This window comes from Hyposmocoma kahamanoa, unplaced genomic scaffold (assembly GCF_003589595.1).
Source record: "Hyposmocoma kahamanoa isolate Upper Pololo Valley unplaced genomic scaffold, ASM358959v1 119, whole genome shotgun sequence".
In the NCBI taxonomy this organism is placed as follows: domain Eukaryota; kingdom Metazoa; phylum Arthropoda; class Insecta; order Lepidoptera; family Cosmopterigidae; genus Hyposmocoma; species Hyposmocoma kahamanoa.
Window position 1 is genome coordinate 2,459,185 of NW_020653409.1, and position 16,205 is coordinate 2,475,389.

The 16,205-nt window shown below is 38.1% G+C and overlaps 1 protein-coding gene across 1 annotated transcript in view; it reads left to right on the forward strand.

Moving 5' to 3' along the window:
* The window catches only part of LOC113239994, a 48,046-nt gene that overhangs the window by 14,043 nt on the left and 17,798 nt on the right, over window positions 1-16,205 (forward strand). The window contains exons 4-13 of the mRNA XM_026477186.1: window positions 727-832; window positions 1,574-1,711; window positions 4,534-4,692; window positions 6,791-6,930; window positions 8,571-8,838; window positions 11,122-11,375; window positions 12,407-12,530; window positions 13,403-13,523; window positions 14,762-15,002; window positions 15,808-15,921. Of these exons, the coding sequence (XP_026332971.1) occupies window positions 727-832; window positions 1,574-1,711; window positions 4,534-4,692; window positions 6,791-6,930; window positions 8,571-8,838; window positions 11,122-11,375; window positions 12,407-12,530; window positions 13,403-13,523; window positions 14,762-15,002; window positions 15,808-15,921 (1,665 nt within the window). The remainder of the gene's footprint in view (window positions 1-726; window positions 833-1,573; window positions 1,712-4,533; window positions 4,693-6,790; window positions 6,931-8,570; window positions 8,839-11,121; window positions 11,376-12,406; window positions 12,531-13,402; window positions 13,524-14,761; window positions 15,003-15,807; window positions 15,922-16,205) is intronic.

Below are 16,205 nucleotides of genomic sequence, written 5' to 3' on the forward strand. Positions count from 1 at the left end.
TGCTATTGACATTTCATTTCGAATAAAACTACATCTCGACTGATATTAGAATTGAGGTTGAATCCAATTGTTTTGTTTTTCAGAGATGTTCGAAATTTTAATGTAACATCGAATTCGATTATAAGAAGCAATAATAACATTTTCACAGATAAGAAATTTATTCTAACAAAACAGTTTATCTTTAATCTGGTCGTAATTTGCGGTTTTTGAACACGTTATGAGAGCATTATGAGAGATTATGATATGTGTGTAGATAAAATATATAACATATAGTTTTGTTTTATGATACCAAGAACAGAACGAACAAGTCGTGCGCCTGATGGAAAGCGACATGCCTGTCCATAACAGTTGCAGTGCCACTCAGAACTTTAAATCGCAAAGGTCTGAAGGGCACTCCCACTGCGCCCGTCACCCTGAGACATAAGTTGACGAGTCCCATGTGCCTGTGATTTCATCAACACCCTATACTCTTCAAAACCGGAACGCAGTAATGTTCACGTTACTGCTTGGCGGCAGAAATAGGTACGGTGGCAGAACTTCCCTGGACGAACTCTTTCACTAGGAGCTCTACTGCCACTGGAAATATGATATATAACGGAAATATAGGACTACAGTATAATATAGTAACATACATAGAAAGTGCATTATCCACATGCAGTCGATCTCGGCTGCATGAAGTCTATAGTTCGGAACTTTATTTAATTAATTATTAAATAATTTATTCAGACTCGTAGACCTCGCCGTCGGAATGCCGTCCCTAGAAGCTAGAGATCTGGAAAAGAAAATCAGAGAAGAACGATCGCGTTATTTAGTTGCTGAACTTATTTGTAAGGTATGGTATCCGTTTTATTGTCATTAACCGCCATTTTATTTATAATCTGGTTATCTCTATATAATCTAGAATATATTATTATTAACGAATATATTTGTTATGTTTGTTTTTGATAGAGTTAATAATAATAATAATACTATTGTGCCAAATTACAACAATCACCAGGTTTAAAACTAGGAAATTCCCCGTACTGATGAGTATCAGAGCAACAAAAATATCTTCACGTCGCTACCCGTAGAACCCAGAACAGAACAAATTTATAAAAGTTCGTTTATCTAAGTTGGTCCTCTCGAGAATCGAAACTGGGTCATCCACATCTACCGCCTATAGATGCAACCACTGGGCCACAGAGGTAATCAAATCTGCATAAGACCTTGCACTCTCACTAGCTGTCCTTACCCTTTCATCTGGACAAAGGTGTGATGTTATATAGTATAGAAATTGGTAGAAATACCTATCCAGGCGTATTCTGTGCAGATATTCCTAACTTACTTACGTAAACTTTAAACAAAAAGTAGTTTTACAAAGTTTTTTTGCTTTTTTGTAAGGTTTCTGTTTCTTATAAGATTTCTGTTTACTTATAAAGTTTTTTATTTTGTTATAAGGTTTTTATTTTGCTTTAAGGTTTTTACTTTGTTATAAGGTTTTTATTTTGTTATAAGTTTTCTGTTTTGTTATGAGGTTTTTTCTAAGTCTCTCGTATTTAACAAACCTTTTACGTACCCTCATGTGAATCCCTAGCCGGAACACCGCGAAGATATCGTGGCTCTTGCGGCGTGGGTGAGCCGCGCTATGCGGCGGGCGGCAGCCGAGAAGACCGAAGCCCCGCGCAACGCGCCTCCAGTACCTTGTGTTTACACCACACCGCAAAGGACGCAGGTATACCTATAACAAGTATAGACGCGAACAACCTTCAATATGCCATTTATACCGTAACAGACGCTTGAACTGCTCGCTGCAATATTAAAATTACAATTAATTGTTAGTGGTTTCACTGCCTCCGTGGCCGAACTGGTAACATTGACTGCCACGCAAAGGTCCCCGGTTCGATTCCCGGGCCAGGAGAAATATTTGTATGGCCTACGTTTATTTCTCTCGTGAGTTTGGGTGTAATTTGTGGTTGTCTATGTGTGTGTCCATGGCACCTGTGACGCAGGGTTTCCCTATGTTGAGTGTGTGCGTTATTATTATTATTACTTATTAGTTGTGAAAATAATATTTCTAAAAAAGATAAGAGACGTTATCTCTGTACAGTGCAATTCTGCCATCGGCTAACTAAATCGGGGCTAATTGACAAAATAATTTTTTGAGATATCATAAAAAACCATTACCCGGTTTTGGAATATTGAAATTGTTTAAAGATATTTCAGTTATGCATCGTTATGGTAAGTTCCGATAAGTCGAACGCGTTAACTAATTTTAACTGTTTTTGAAACAGAATTTTGTGCTCTATTTTTTGCTATTTAAAAGGGATATTTAACTATTTGTCGTTTAGCCGCATTTTAGTTGGTGGACGGCAGAATTGAGATTATGTCAAAAAGACTAATCACCTAAAGTAGATTAAGAGGGGTGTGACGTATTTTTTTTTTGTTATATTTGTCGGGGGCTTAAAAAAGGGTCCCGGCATGCCAATTAGGGCTTTCATCCCAGGACACACGGCATTGAAAACTTCGGAAAACTCTTTTGCCATTTTCGAGACTTCAATATCGAGACTTAAGTCATTTAGTTAAATAGTAGTAAAAAATCTACTAAACCAATAGTAGTTTTTGTTCTGGTTTTATGAATATGGGCAACACTGTAGAGCTTAGTACATTACAACCTAGGGATATTGAAAAAAGTTACTAATAAAATCAGATCTTCTCTATCTGAAACTACTTAATTGCCATTTGTTTCTTACGTGCCCACAATAAATTTGAAAAACTTTTACTAAATACTTTAACAGATTTCCAATAGATAGCGCTACGGCTAAAAAGTCGTTTAAAACCAGATACAAAGATCCGACCCGCCTATTATAGTAAAATTTAAGCGAAGAATGTTATTTTACTATAGCCACGGTTTCCGGGAGTGACATAAATTGACAAGTCCCATGTGCTTGTCATTTCACCAAACCCGGAACGCAGTAATGCTCACATTACTGCTTGGCGGCAAAAATAGGTAATGTGGCACTTCAAAAGAAGCTCTACTGATACTAAGAAATAATGTTATTATTACTGTGTTCCGGTTTTGAAGGGTAAAGGTGCTGGTGAAATTACAGGCCCATGGGACTTGTCAACTTATGTCTCAGGGCAACGGACGAAGTGGCAGTGCCTCTCAGATCTTTGCAATTTAAAGCTCTGAGTGGCACTGTAACTGTCATGGACAGACGTGTAGCTTACTCACTTCGTCACTTGATGTTATATATAAAATAAAACTTGGCGTCGACAAATTCAGTTGTTTCCTAATTACGCTAGCGTTATTAATTAATATATCAAAATGTCTGATGCTCTCCTGTATAAGTACTTCATAGAGTTACCGTTCCGAATGAAATCAAATTTTAAAAAAATGAGTGATTCACTATGTCTCACTCTTCGGTTAGGTTGGTAAAAGATTGACTGCATGTTTGCAGTTAATGCGCGAAGTCGTAATCAACTACGAGCAGTCGAGAACACGACTGCATGAAGTTAACAACGACTTCACGCGTCAACTGCATGCAGTCGATCTCAGCTGCATTAAGTCGGTTTCAACTGCATGCACTTAATGCGTGAAATCGTTATCAACTTCATGCAGTCGAGGTATCGGAAAATATTCTACATACATACTCGTATAATATGTAGCGTAAATATTCTAAATTTTTTTATAATTCTAAGTAGCGAACAAATCTAAATTTTAATTTAACTTTTTTCTTAAACAGTTTTATTTGCGTCGATTTCGTGCGCCATGTAAGCCGAGTTGCAAGCACTAACGATGCGAGCAGTTTCTTTCATTGTTAGTTTTACCTGCCTAGCACATTCTCTGAGGAAATAGGGGGAGGCGAACTAGACACTCACGCTCCATCACACATACACACATACACACACATATACTTACACAGACCTATACACGACAATTGATATCAGTAATTTACAGTTAATTGTGAACTCAGTTCTTATTGTACCAATTTAAATTTATTTTTCTACCCAATGTTGTAATAATAATATCACATGTTTTGTATACATAGTGAGTTTCTGTAATTGGCTTTTGTACTGCTTAAACACATTTGTCAAATAAGTATAAGAATGCTGTTGAAACTTTGTTCATTGAATAAAATAAAAAATAAAAATAAATAAAATAAAATCGTGCACCTGGTGACAAGACAAGACACAGAGCTTTAAATCACGAAGATCTGAGGGGCACTGCACGAACACTGAGAAAAATTCTTTCGATCCGGTTGCATTCGAACCAGTGCTTTCACTATACCGCACCTGACACTCTTTTTTTTTATTTTTCTGAATTATTCTATGTGCTTGTTACAGCTATTTGTTTTTGGTTTCTAACAACTTTTTTCTTCACTCAGCCAGGTTTTTTTAGTGTTACATCTTTGTGTTAATAATTATAACAAACTGCTGCAGTAATTAAAAAATAATAATCAAATGGTAGTAAAACATCGTAATGTACAATAAACTGAATATTACAATCAATTGAATAACGTTCGAAAAGCGGTAACAGATTATTGCATACTACAGGTGGATCTCCGTCTGTACCGGCGCGACATCCTGCGCAAGGCCGCGTCGCACCTACAAGCCATACTGGAACGCGAGTCGCGCGGCTGGTTCCTGCACTTCCGAGAGCGGCGCGCCGCGCTGCTCGCCAGCCAGAAAATGCCTCTCAAGGACATCGAAGAGGTACCTTCTCACCCTCACAATCCACTCAGTTGCACGAAATTTACAAAATTAAGGAATTCCTAGAATTCTCTCTGTATGAAGGGCAATTTTTATAATTATTTGAAGGATTTTTACAATATATTTACCTTCGACATTTATGAACACAAGACTGAATTTTGTTATATTATTGGTATGTTAATGCATTTTGTTTTATATTATTCTAGCGTTTTAAATGACAATTACATTGTTTTTATATTATTTTTTAATAATTTGTTTGAATAAATTTTATTAATGAAATTGTAGGAATTAGGTATTTTCAATCATTTTTATAATATTTTGACTTGTCAAATGTGACATTTTCTTGTAACAATGTTAATAAATAAATTGAAATTGCTCTGAAAACACTACAAAGTGTTGATTCTTGAGATTGCATTATACGTTTGTTTCGGACAACAAGAATTCATATCCAATTAGGAGAGATTGGAATAGATAGAATATATTTAACTAAACGAAGTAATATATATGGAGCGGATCATCCCTCCCTCTGAAATCACGGAATGATTATAAATGAAAACAGGAAATTCAAAACGAAATATCGAGTTCCTAGGCTTTTGTGATTGCTCTACACATACATCCGATTTATAAAAATAGTTTTTCATTTTCAAAACAAAATAGTTATAAATACAAGGTTATTTTTTCAATACTAACAACCTGGCAGGACTATATTACTAACATCATATACAACAACATTTGTCCATGTTTCATATTTACTTTCAATGATTTTTTTTTTTTCTAATAAGGGTTACACTATAGCCCGCCATACGATTTCGACGGTGTTTTTTTCACCGTTCGTGAGTGGTATTGCAACTAAAGATTCACAAACGTACGTAAATAAGAAATAAAAATGCATAGGTGTATGCTGTCACAAAAATTCGGACCGCAGAGCTCCTTATTGTAAAGCAACCATTTTCAAATTTGGCCTATTGGCATTTTTTTTAAGTTTACGCCGCACCGCAGTTTAAATCGCACCCTGAATTATAAAGTGACCAAATGTTAAAAAGAATTTGGGAAACCGACAAATGAAATTTTAGAAAAAAAGTACAATTATAATGTCAGTACAGAGTACTAAAAAAACCGACCTCAAAAGTACGTGGAATTACATCTATTTGCTAAGTTTCATTGAAATATCCTCTAGTTCGCCACTATACAGGACTTGATACTGGAGATAATAAAAATAGGTTCTCACTACGACACTACTCAAAGTATATCGAGGGAAATACGCCTTGAATTGGAGAAATAGCAAAATCAACTAAATAATTGCTAAAAGTAATTGCTCCTAAATTAAAGTCAGGCGCTATTTATAAAAATGAATCTTCATGCGTGAACAGCCACCCTTTGAGGTGGTTGATTTTCTTCAAAATAAAATGGGACCACTATGGAAATACCCCCTTTCCAACAAAAAAAGAATCATGAAAATCGGTTCACAAATACCGGAGTTATCGCGTAACATACATACAAAAAAAAAAGAACATACAGTCGAATTGAGAACCTCCTCCTTTTTTGAAGTCGGTTAAAAATTAATATACAGGGCGTGTCGTTTATGGAACACAGAGGATAAAGCCAAACATCTTAATTACAATATTTAAAGTACTTTCCCTCCGTGTCGCGTAGACGTGGGTAGCGTTGGATAATGGAAAATTTCCATTTTGAAATTAATCTAATTTTTCAGAAAAATAATTTCATCTTCCACATCTGACGTTGACACCTGTCAAAAATTGAACCAAAACGATGGAGCCATTAAAAAAAGTTTTTTTTTCGCTGTTATGAGCTACACGAATTTATTTTATAATTCACGCTAAACAAAACTTAAAAAGACATTTAAACGTAGAACATAATATGAGCCTTCGAAATAATATTTTTCTAGTTATTCCAATTTTTCGAGATTTTTTCCGGATAAATTGTCCACTATTTGAAATTTTTCGGAAAACAGTAGCCGTGAGTCGCTATGTATGCTCTTGTTTTCAAATGAAACAGTTTCCCAAAAATGTTGCTTGTGGCCGTTGGGGTTGGTGGGTGGGTGCGAGACCCACGAGAGTGGCTGAAGGCCCGTTCCGTGCAGGAGGTCCGCGGCGCGGCGATGCGCGAGTACGTGTCGCGCGTGTGCGCCGCCGTGCTGGCCAGCGAGCCGCTGCGCGCGCTGGGGCCCGACGTGCCGGCGCTGCTCGCGCAGCAGCTGCGCGCCGCCGCCATCGTCAACAGGTACATAGTAATAACAGACGCACACTCGTGTCCCCGCACTAGGGAAACCCTGTGTCGCGGGTGCCATGGACACACACATAGACAACCACAAATTACACCAATTACACTATTTTTAATTACTCTTAATAAGGTTCCAAAAACAAATAGTAAATTTGTTACAACAGACCAAAACCAAACAATATTTGTTTCAATCGTAGTATTAAGTTAAAATTACAGTATATAAAGTAGATGGAAACTGAAATGATAAAGATAAAAATAAATTACGCCAACTACTTGATGCGTAAAACGGAATATTTATCCATAGAGATTTACACCATAGAATCTATAAATCGAATCGGCTATTGTGTATCTCGCATCAATACGTGCGCATACACCTTCTATGCGCGTCCTTTTCTTTTGTTTTGAGCGTTGCGTAATGTTTTTTAGGAATTTTTTTTTTAATAACGCACACACTCAACATATCCCCGCACTAGGGAAATCCTGTATCGCGAGTGCCTTGAACGCATTCATAGACAACCACAAATTACACCCAAACTCACTAGAGAAATAAATGTAGGCCATAAAAACATTTCTCCCGGCCCAGGAATCGAACCTGGGACCTCTGCGTGGCAGTCCGGCATGGTAACCGTTCGGCCACAGAGGCAGTTTAGAGCCTATACACAAGGCGTATTTTATGTTTACGGTCGAAAAGACGTAAAACGCGATACACTCGCGCGCGAGAAGCTCTGTCTGTATCGCGTTGCAAGCAAGAAGCTTATATACTCCACTGGAGTTGATACTTAGAATTTCATGTTGAAGACAACTTTTCCTGTGATTTTATCCTTTTCACACATTCTTCTAGTCAATGTTTGCAAATAAACACCCAAAAACTAATAGTAATAACATACTCAGTTGCTAAGTGGTGTCCCTTAAATCTATTTCTGCATACGTTTAAAAAGACACAGTATGCGTGCTTGCATATTTTTTCGTTGCTTCATTTAAAAAGCTAATAAAAACTGAAATTAACAAAGAAAACTAAAATTGTATACACATACATACGCGCTGTAGTTCGTGTAGATGTTCACAAATTTACGACGTTTACGTCGCCACTGAATTTATGAACGTGTGCGTAGAGGTTTACTCGCTGCGAACTGCATCACGTTTGAATCGTGTCAACCGCATCATCTGCGCGTCGTCGGCGCAGTGTGCATAGGCTCTTACGTTCAATTTAGTCCAATATATATATTTTTTATGAAATTGATTATTAATAATATATGTATAATTATTAATTCAAAGGTCGAACACTAAGAAAAATTCCTTCAATTCGGCTTGATTCAAAACCAGCGCTTTTACATAAATATAGAAGAAAGAGACTTCCACATCTAACGTCCACACTGTAAATCGTTACGCCACTGAGGTCGTCATTTTGTGAGATCAATTTTCGGTCATTCTCGGACTAGTGTTCGCTACCTAATTTCCGTGGCAATGTTTATTATTTAACTATTTGATTTTTTATCGTGCAATATTATTTAATAATTACACGAGAATGTATTTCAATATTTGAATAATAAAAATTGCCTCGAAAATTAGGTAGTGAACATTAGTCTGTGAATGATGGTTTTATGAGACATGAGAAATGATGCACTTAAAATAAATTCCAGAGCGGAAGAAGGCGTCTGTCGCAAGCTGGAAGCAGGCCTGGCCACAGCAGAGGCCCGCATATGCGCGAAACACCCAATTCTGTCCCGCGCCCACGCCTGGCGCAAGGAGAAACTGGCCATCGCCGCTCAGAAGTTGAAGAGCGAACTCCGCTGGGCACCCATTGAAGACGCCGCCTCTGCCATGCAAATGCACAAGCTGAACCAACATCGGTATTTCCTTCTGCGAGATCTCGCCTTTTTGAGGGATCGGGAACCTTTACTTATGAAGGTAAGTTCACTAGGTTCTTCACTCCACAATTAATGCTTCCTGGAATGGAGCAAAAAAAAAGTCTCAGTCAGGTGCTGGTTGCGTAGAATGCCGACAAAACATTAAATGCAGTACAAGAAAGATCTGAATTTCGACTACTCGTTAATTGACCCGTAGCTCAGTTGGTTAGAGCAATATTACGGTGCAATCATGATAAAAACTAGTGAAAGTTTCACAAAAAATCACAATAATAATACAGTCTCAGTCAAAATAAAAAATGTAATGAGATTAACGGGGTGCACGAAAGGAGCCTCCCCGCACAAATTACCATTCCTAATTTCCTACCATTTAACTGTCTCCGTGGCCGAACGGTTACCATGGTTCAGGTAACAGGTTCCAGGTTCGATTCCCGGGCCGGGAGAAATATTTGAATGGCCTACATTTATTTCTCTCATGAGTTTGAATGTAATTTGTGGTTGTCTACGCGTGTGTCCATGGCACCTGAGCCACAAAGTTTCCCTAGTGTGGGCCTATGTTAAGTGTGTACGTTATTATTAATCCTTTCCTGTACTCCTGGCCAGAGAATAAAGAATAAGAGAACGGACACTCTCCGCCCCTCCCTAGTTTTAGATACTGCACCACGCCTCGTACATTGCCGTCACATTGACTGAACGACAACAAGGCTGCCGGCGAACTGTTTTCGCGCGAAGACGGCTTTGATATTTGAATATAGTTTTCATTTATTCATTACGAAACTTGTACGTTAATATGAAACATCATTTATCGTTACTATTTATAATGGTCGTGAATTGTGCTGTGTACGGCTGTTTATTATCATTTTCCGAAAGATGAAACGAAGTAAGTAAAAAAAAAAACTTATGTCTGAGACTCATTCAGTTATCGTTTCCTTCATTTATTTACTGCAGAGTAATATACGTATTTATAAAAAATACAAATTTATTATATCAATATACTGAGACGCCATGACTTCGCGAGTTTTTTCATTCGTATTGCCGATCTATATTACGTAGTGAATATATCTAATTATTAACTAAACTTGGACAAGCAATTTCAAATACCTTGGTTACCTTACTTAAAAGTACATGTTCGAAATATAACATTTTAAGTGCTTTTAATATATTTGTGAAATAAATCTTCAATATTACTCTAGTTAGTGAATGAATGAAAAATATAATAGTATATCAATATAAATACCTAATAGACATGTATAATTATTAGGATTCTATGAATAGAATCATAGATAATTAATTCGCGTTAGAATTTTCGCTATGTTGCCGCTCTGACCACGTAACGTAATAGTGCGAGAAAGTGAAGGGTAACCCTGCCATTTCAAGCACAAATTTGCGCGTGTGCAGATAGCGCCTTGCTGTATGTAGTAGTAGGTAAATAATTTTCGACTGTTGTATGGAGTGTCCGGGGTGAGGCCTGGCGCAACCTGGGCAATAATCAGCGAATACCGTACGCCCATTAGCAAGTCCTTTTGACAAGTATTACGATGTACGCCATCGGTTCCATAAGAAGAAGACAAGATTCTTCGCCCTACACAACAGTAGTAGAACTTGTGAAAGAGTTCGTCTAGGGAAGTACTGCTATCTTACCTATTTCTGCCGCCAAGCAATAATGAGTGCTGGTGAAATTATGGGCACATGGGACTTGTCAACTTGTCTCAGGGTGACAGGCGCAGTGGTAGTGACCCAAAGATCTTTGCGATTTAAAGCTCTGAGTGGCACTGCAACTTTTATGGATAGGCGCGTCGCTGACTACCAGGTGCACGACATCTTCGCCCCATCACTTGGCATTATAAAAAAAAACGCTGAAAAAGACCGACCTCATATATTTTTTTAATGTTTTCTTCAAATTTAAATGGATCCAATACTGATGGACCTTCGTTCCAACAAAGAAGTATCATCAAAATCGGTTCACAAATGCCGAGTAATCGAGTAACATACACACAAAAAAATACAGTACAATTGAGAACCCCCTTTTTTTAAATCGGTTAAAAAAGGTTATTGACTTTCTGAAACCTTACGGCCAAGTCCGATTAGTACTTATAAATTCGTCATCAGTCAGGTTGATCAATCATCAAACCTCCTTAATATGGTTAAGCGATATTTCTCGCCTAGACAGCCTTTAACTTTGTACAAAGCGCAAGTCTGCTTTATGGTACGACTGAATAGGCAACTTCTGGGCGAGCTCGTTCCATCGTAGATCGTATTTTTGCTCCAGTGCTAGGTAGTGGTCAAGAGCAAGTCCATTTTATTAAAAATAAAAGTTCATTGACAGGAGCTACGAGCAGCAAAAACGCCAACTCGTGAATTCCGATGGTCAACTCGCATCTGGCTGCCTCAGAACTGGCAGGTAGTACGTCACTTCCGCGGTCGATCCGAACGGATCCCGACCGTCCTGTCGACGAGGGCCACTTCCATTGTTACTCCGAGGTCTGATCCCTCGCAGCCTGTCTTCTTGGTCGACAAGGAGATAGTGAGGCATACCAGCACCAGATGGCCGGGATGGAGACTTGTCAATTTAGCGCACAGGTTTGTTTACATAAACAGCTACTTCTTCACGTTTCGAAGGTTGTTCAGCAATACACTACTACGTACTTTTGTAAAATATAATTTATTTTTGCAATAACATTGATCTGTCGATACTACAGATTGGTTTACAACGCGCCATCAACTTACTGTAGTCGTTTCTCCCAAATTATCTGTCAATTCCTTTGATTCCATTGGCTAATGTTGCATTGTTAAACTGAACTCGCATAAGTCAAACCTTATAGTGTCTGATGACGTCATCAGCAACACAACAGCATTTAGTTGCTGTAACGCTCCTTGTGAAAGAGTTTCCGGGAAGTATTGCCACCTTACCTATATCATATTATGCCGCCAAGCAGTAATTGTTAGCTTTTGAAGGGAAAGGGTGCTGGTGAAATTAGAGGCATAAGGAAGTTGTCCAGGGTGACGGGCGCATTGTCAGTGCTCTTCAGGTCTTTGCGATTTAAAGCTCTGAGTGGCACTATAAGTTAGAGGTAAGCGTGTCGCTCACCACCAGGCGCACAACTTGTTCGTCCTGTCGCTTTATATCATGAAAAACGAAACACCATTTATTAGAGGTTTTTTGTTACGATACACAGACGACAGATGACAGAACGAACAAGTCGTGCGCCTGCAGTCCCACTCAGAGCTTTAAATCGCATAAGAGGTCAACAGATCGAACCCGCCAACACGAGCGGGATGATGTCGGCGGCCTTGTTTCTAAAATCATGTCATATGATTAGATTAGAAATAAGGCCTCAGAGACCAAGCCGCTGTGTCGTCGGGTTCGGTCTGTAGACCTCGTATAGATCTGTGGGACACTGCCACTGCGTCTGTCACTGACCAATTCTTTCACAAGAAGCCCTACTGCTACTAAATTTCTTGTTCACACGCAGTTGTGGATAGATTTTCACGCAAACTCGGACAAATGTGTTGCGCACGGGCCGATTGGCAGCTGTGTGAGAAAGATGTGAGGCGACTAACGTTGTCAATGGCGTCAGTTTTTGCCCGTTTAACGTTATCGTTGTCCTTAGGACGTGGTGCTGGAGCTGGAACATGATGTTCGTGCTGGGAGTGGTGGTGCCGTGGTGCTCGCCGCTGGCACTTCGTACATTGCTGGCCGTGAAACCTTTCGTGCCCGACTACGAGCTCTCCCAGGTGAATGCACCATATCCAAAGATCCTTAGGTCTATTTACGGACCTAAATATTAGTACTACTTGACTATAAATTGATATGAGATAATATATTTACTAATGATTATATCATTATGATTGACATCAGACAATATTATTCTTATAATGACGTAAACATTTTTCTGTTGAATGCGTAAGATGACTGTCAGCACCAAAAGGTCGGCTAGGGGGTCAGGTATCTTGGGGCATCCGCCTTCCTCTTTCCATCATGGGGGGACATTGGCATTACTAGTTTACTCAGTGAACTAAAATTACTACACATTAATTTGCTAAAAGCTAATTATTTCAAAATTTAATTACAAAGACATAATTCACTTTTACAATGAACGACATAGTATTGACCATGAACCCTTTAGAAAAACAATACCTCAAGAAAACGTTTATTAAAATCCTTTTATTGTTAAGTAAAATAATAATAATAAAATCGTTTATTTATCTCCACACATTAATAAGTAGAAATAAAGATATAAAGTTCTACACAGTGTTTAATAACATAAAATAGTGGTGCGAGATAAAAAGGTCTGTAGCTCAGCACAATGGCGGATTGTTTCACAACGCCGCTGATATTCTGCTACAGCCCGCCATGTTCATGAAAATAAGAAGAAGAATTAACACACGCTATCATTCTAGGTCTAAGATTTCAAGCCGGTTATTAGATATTTACCACACACATGAATCGTTATATAGATTTTTTCAAAGTCTAAAATCAAATCAGCTTATTTGACATTTTTCAAAGAAAAAACATTAAGTACCAATATCTCACAAGATACCTAAATATAAATGCGTTAGGTGTGACGAAGAGGGCAGTACGGTGATGACTAAATCTGTTGTAACAGGTTAATGGAACACTGTTCCCCAAACGGAGCAGCGAGACGCAGACTATGTGGTCGCGGCTACTGAAACTCTGGCGCCACGTCTCCAAGGAGAGGACGAGATTCGAAACAGAACCCGATACTGGTAATTATTATATTGAAGTCATTAACTGGTAATTATTATATTAAAATCATTAACTGGTAATTATTATATTAAAGTCATTAACTGGTAATTATTATATTAAAGTCATTAACTGGTAATTATTATATTAAAGTCATTAACAGTAATTTTTTAAACGACTTCAAAAAAAGGAGGAGGATCTCAATTCGACTGTGTTTTTTTTTGTAAGTGTGTTACCGCTTCTTTTTTGTTGGAAAGTGGATACCTCAGAGTTGGCCCCATTTCGGTTTGAAGAAGATATTCCACCTCTATAAGTTTTCATAATCTGGTTTCGCGCACTTTCCGGTAACCGATTAAAATTTGGCAAATAGATGTAATTCCACAAACTTTTGAAGCTATTCACATTATATATAACTAAGTGTCGCATGGATACGTGAAATGCTGCATTAACACTATGTACGGTATTGCACCGTACAATTGATTTATGAAATTACAGGCACATGGGACTTGTCAACTTATGTCTCAGGGTGACGGGCGCAGTGGCAGTGCCCCTCAGATCTTTGCGATTTAAAGCTCTGAGTGACACTGCAACTGTTATGGGTAGGCGTGTAGCTTACCATCAGGCGCACGACTTGTTCGTCCCGTCACTTGATATTATAAAAAAAAATTCAAGTATGCAGAAGTTGCATAATAACCTCTAGTTTTGTTTCACTATAGCTTTAATTCTCGTAAATGAAAAGCAACTATTCTGGCACCGGGTTACCACCTCTCTATCGTCAAAATTGTTTAAATGAAATTTTATTTGCTTAAAACATGGTGAACGAAAGATGGAACACACTATAATATTTTACCTGACTAGACACGCAAAATTTTGCTTAAATTTAAATTAATTATAACACTATCATTGGAAATGCACAAGGAATAATCAATCAATTAATAACAACAAAATAATAACTATCAATGTCAAACTATTAAGTATTATACATCATTATTACATTATACATACATAGATGCACTTAATAATTTCATGTCAACGTTTCATAATCAACAGTTATAGTCTGTCTTTTTTGAAGCTGGAGTAAAATGACATTAGCAGGGTTGCCAGTTTTCGTAAAATTTTAAATAACCTAGCTGCTTCTAAGCGAGCAACACTTTTGCACAATAAACTGTAATTTTACTCCATCTTCAAAAAAGACAGACTATAGTTACTTTCATTGGTGTTGTAATATAAGATATGAACAACTCATTTACTTGAACTGCAGGTCTCCTAGGTAAAGGTCTAAGCCGTCAAGCCAATCGCCTCTGGAACTACGGCGTAGTGGGAGGCCTCGGCTCCCTCTGTCTACTCTTGCTGTTTCCGATCGTTGCTCTGCTCGGTAGTGGACTGTCGCTAGCCGCAGCGGCGACTGTACCTGTGTGGATGCCGCTGTTAACTTTGACTGTACACGCTACTAATGCACTTATTTACGATCTGGACTGTCCCGACCCTTCTAAGCTTAATAGGTTAGTTTCTTAGATGTAATGTATACATAGTTTTTATATGTTTACTTCGTTTAGTTTTATTTCGTCATCTAACAAGGACAGATTAGTGGGCTTGAGTAGTTCTTGAACTACGAACTGTTAGGAAAAAATCCCGACACTGACCGAAATGAACTAGTTCCACTTGCACGATTTTAATAGTTCACGGGTCTTTCTAATTCAGTAGAAGTAAGGTATTTTCTTCATTGCAGAGCTAAAGACGCGAAGCGATCTTAAAGTTCACCTTATTTCAGTAGGAACTGTGCAAACAGGACAATTAGTGTTCGTTCACTGCTTTTAGAACCAGTGTGAATGAAATGCTCGACTGAACATTGTCAGTTTAACTACGTAATACGTAACACTCAACAATGAGTTGTATTTATAGGGTTAATTAAATAGTACCGTTTCCATACAAAATTGTACTTTTAAATATTTAGTCAAGTGCATAACTATTTGGTAAAGAACTAATAATAATACGTACTAAAAGTCCGAAGTAGTTCATTTGAATAAAAGTTTTAGTTAGGATCGTCCGTTTAATGTACGATGAAGGAGTTGATGAACTAAAAGAACTTGAAGACCGAACTAATTCAGTAAATCGATTGAACTAGATCAGATCGCTCACTTTAACGACTGAGCAGGCACAAAGTCTACAGACTAGGCTCAAAGACCGTACTGCTTCATCTTGAGTCTTTAGGAAAATCTGTTAATTTCCTTGTGCAGTTTATTTACATTACAATTTTTTTTAATTTATTTTATGAAAAATTCCTAATTTACATACTACTGTTTTCAGATTCTTCGTCTTGCTAGAAGTATTAATCTGGCAGATCGCCATACTGGGAATTCTGCAACCGATTGCTGCAATAATATGTGCTGTCGTACTTTGCCCGCTCTCCGCTTGCATTTTGTTAGTTGGTGAGTGTGTAATGTGAAAACTACTATCAACGCCATCTGACGGCCGATTGCTTTAGCCATGGCTTTTAATTGACTGTCAAAGTATCCCCGTGGGCGAACGGTTACCAGGCCACGCAGTTTCAATTCCGGGTTCGATTCCCAGGCCGGGAAAAATATTTCTATGACCTACATTTATTTCTCTCGTGAGTTGGGTGTAATTTGTGGTTGCCTATGTATGTGTACATGGCACCCGCGATACAGGGTTTCCCTAGTGTGGTGCTATGAGTGTATTTCTAC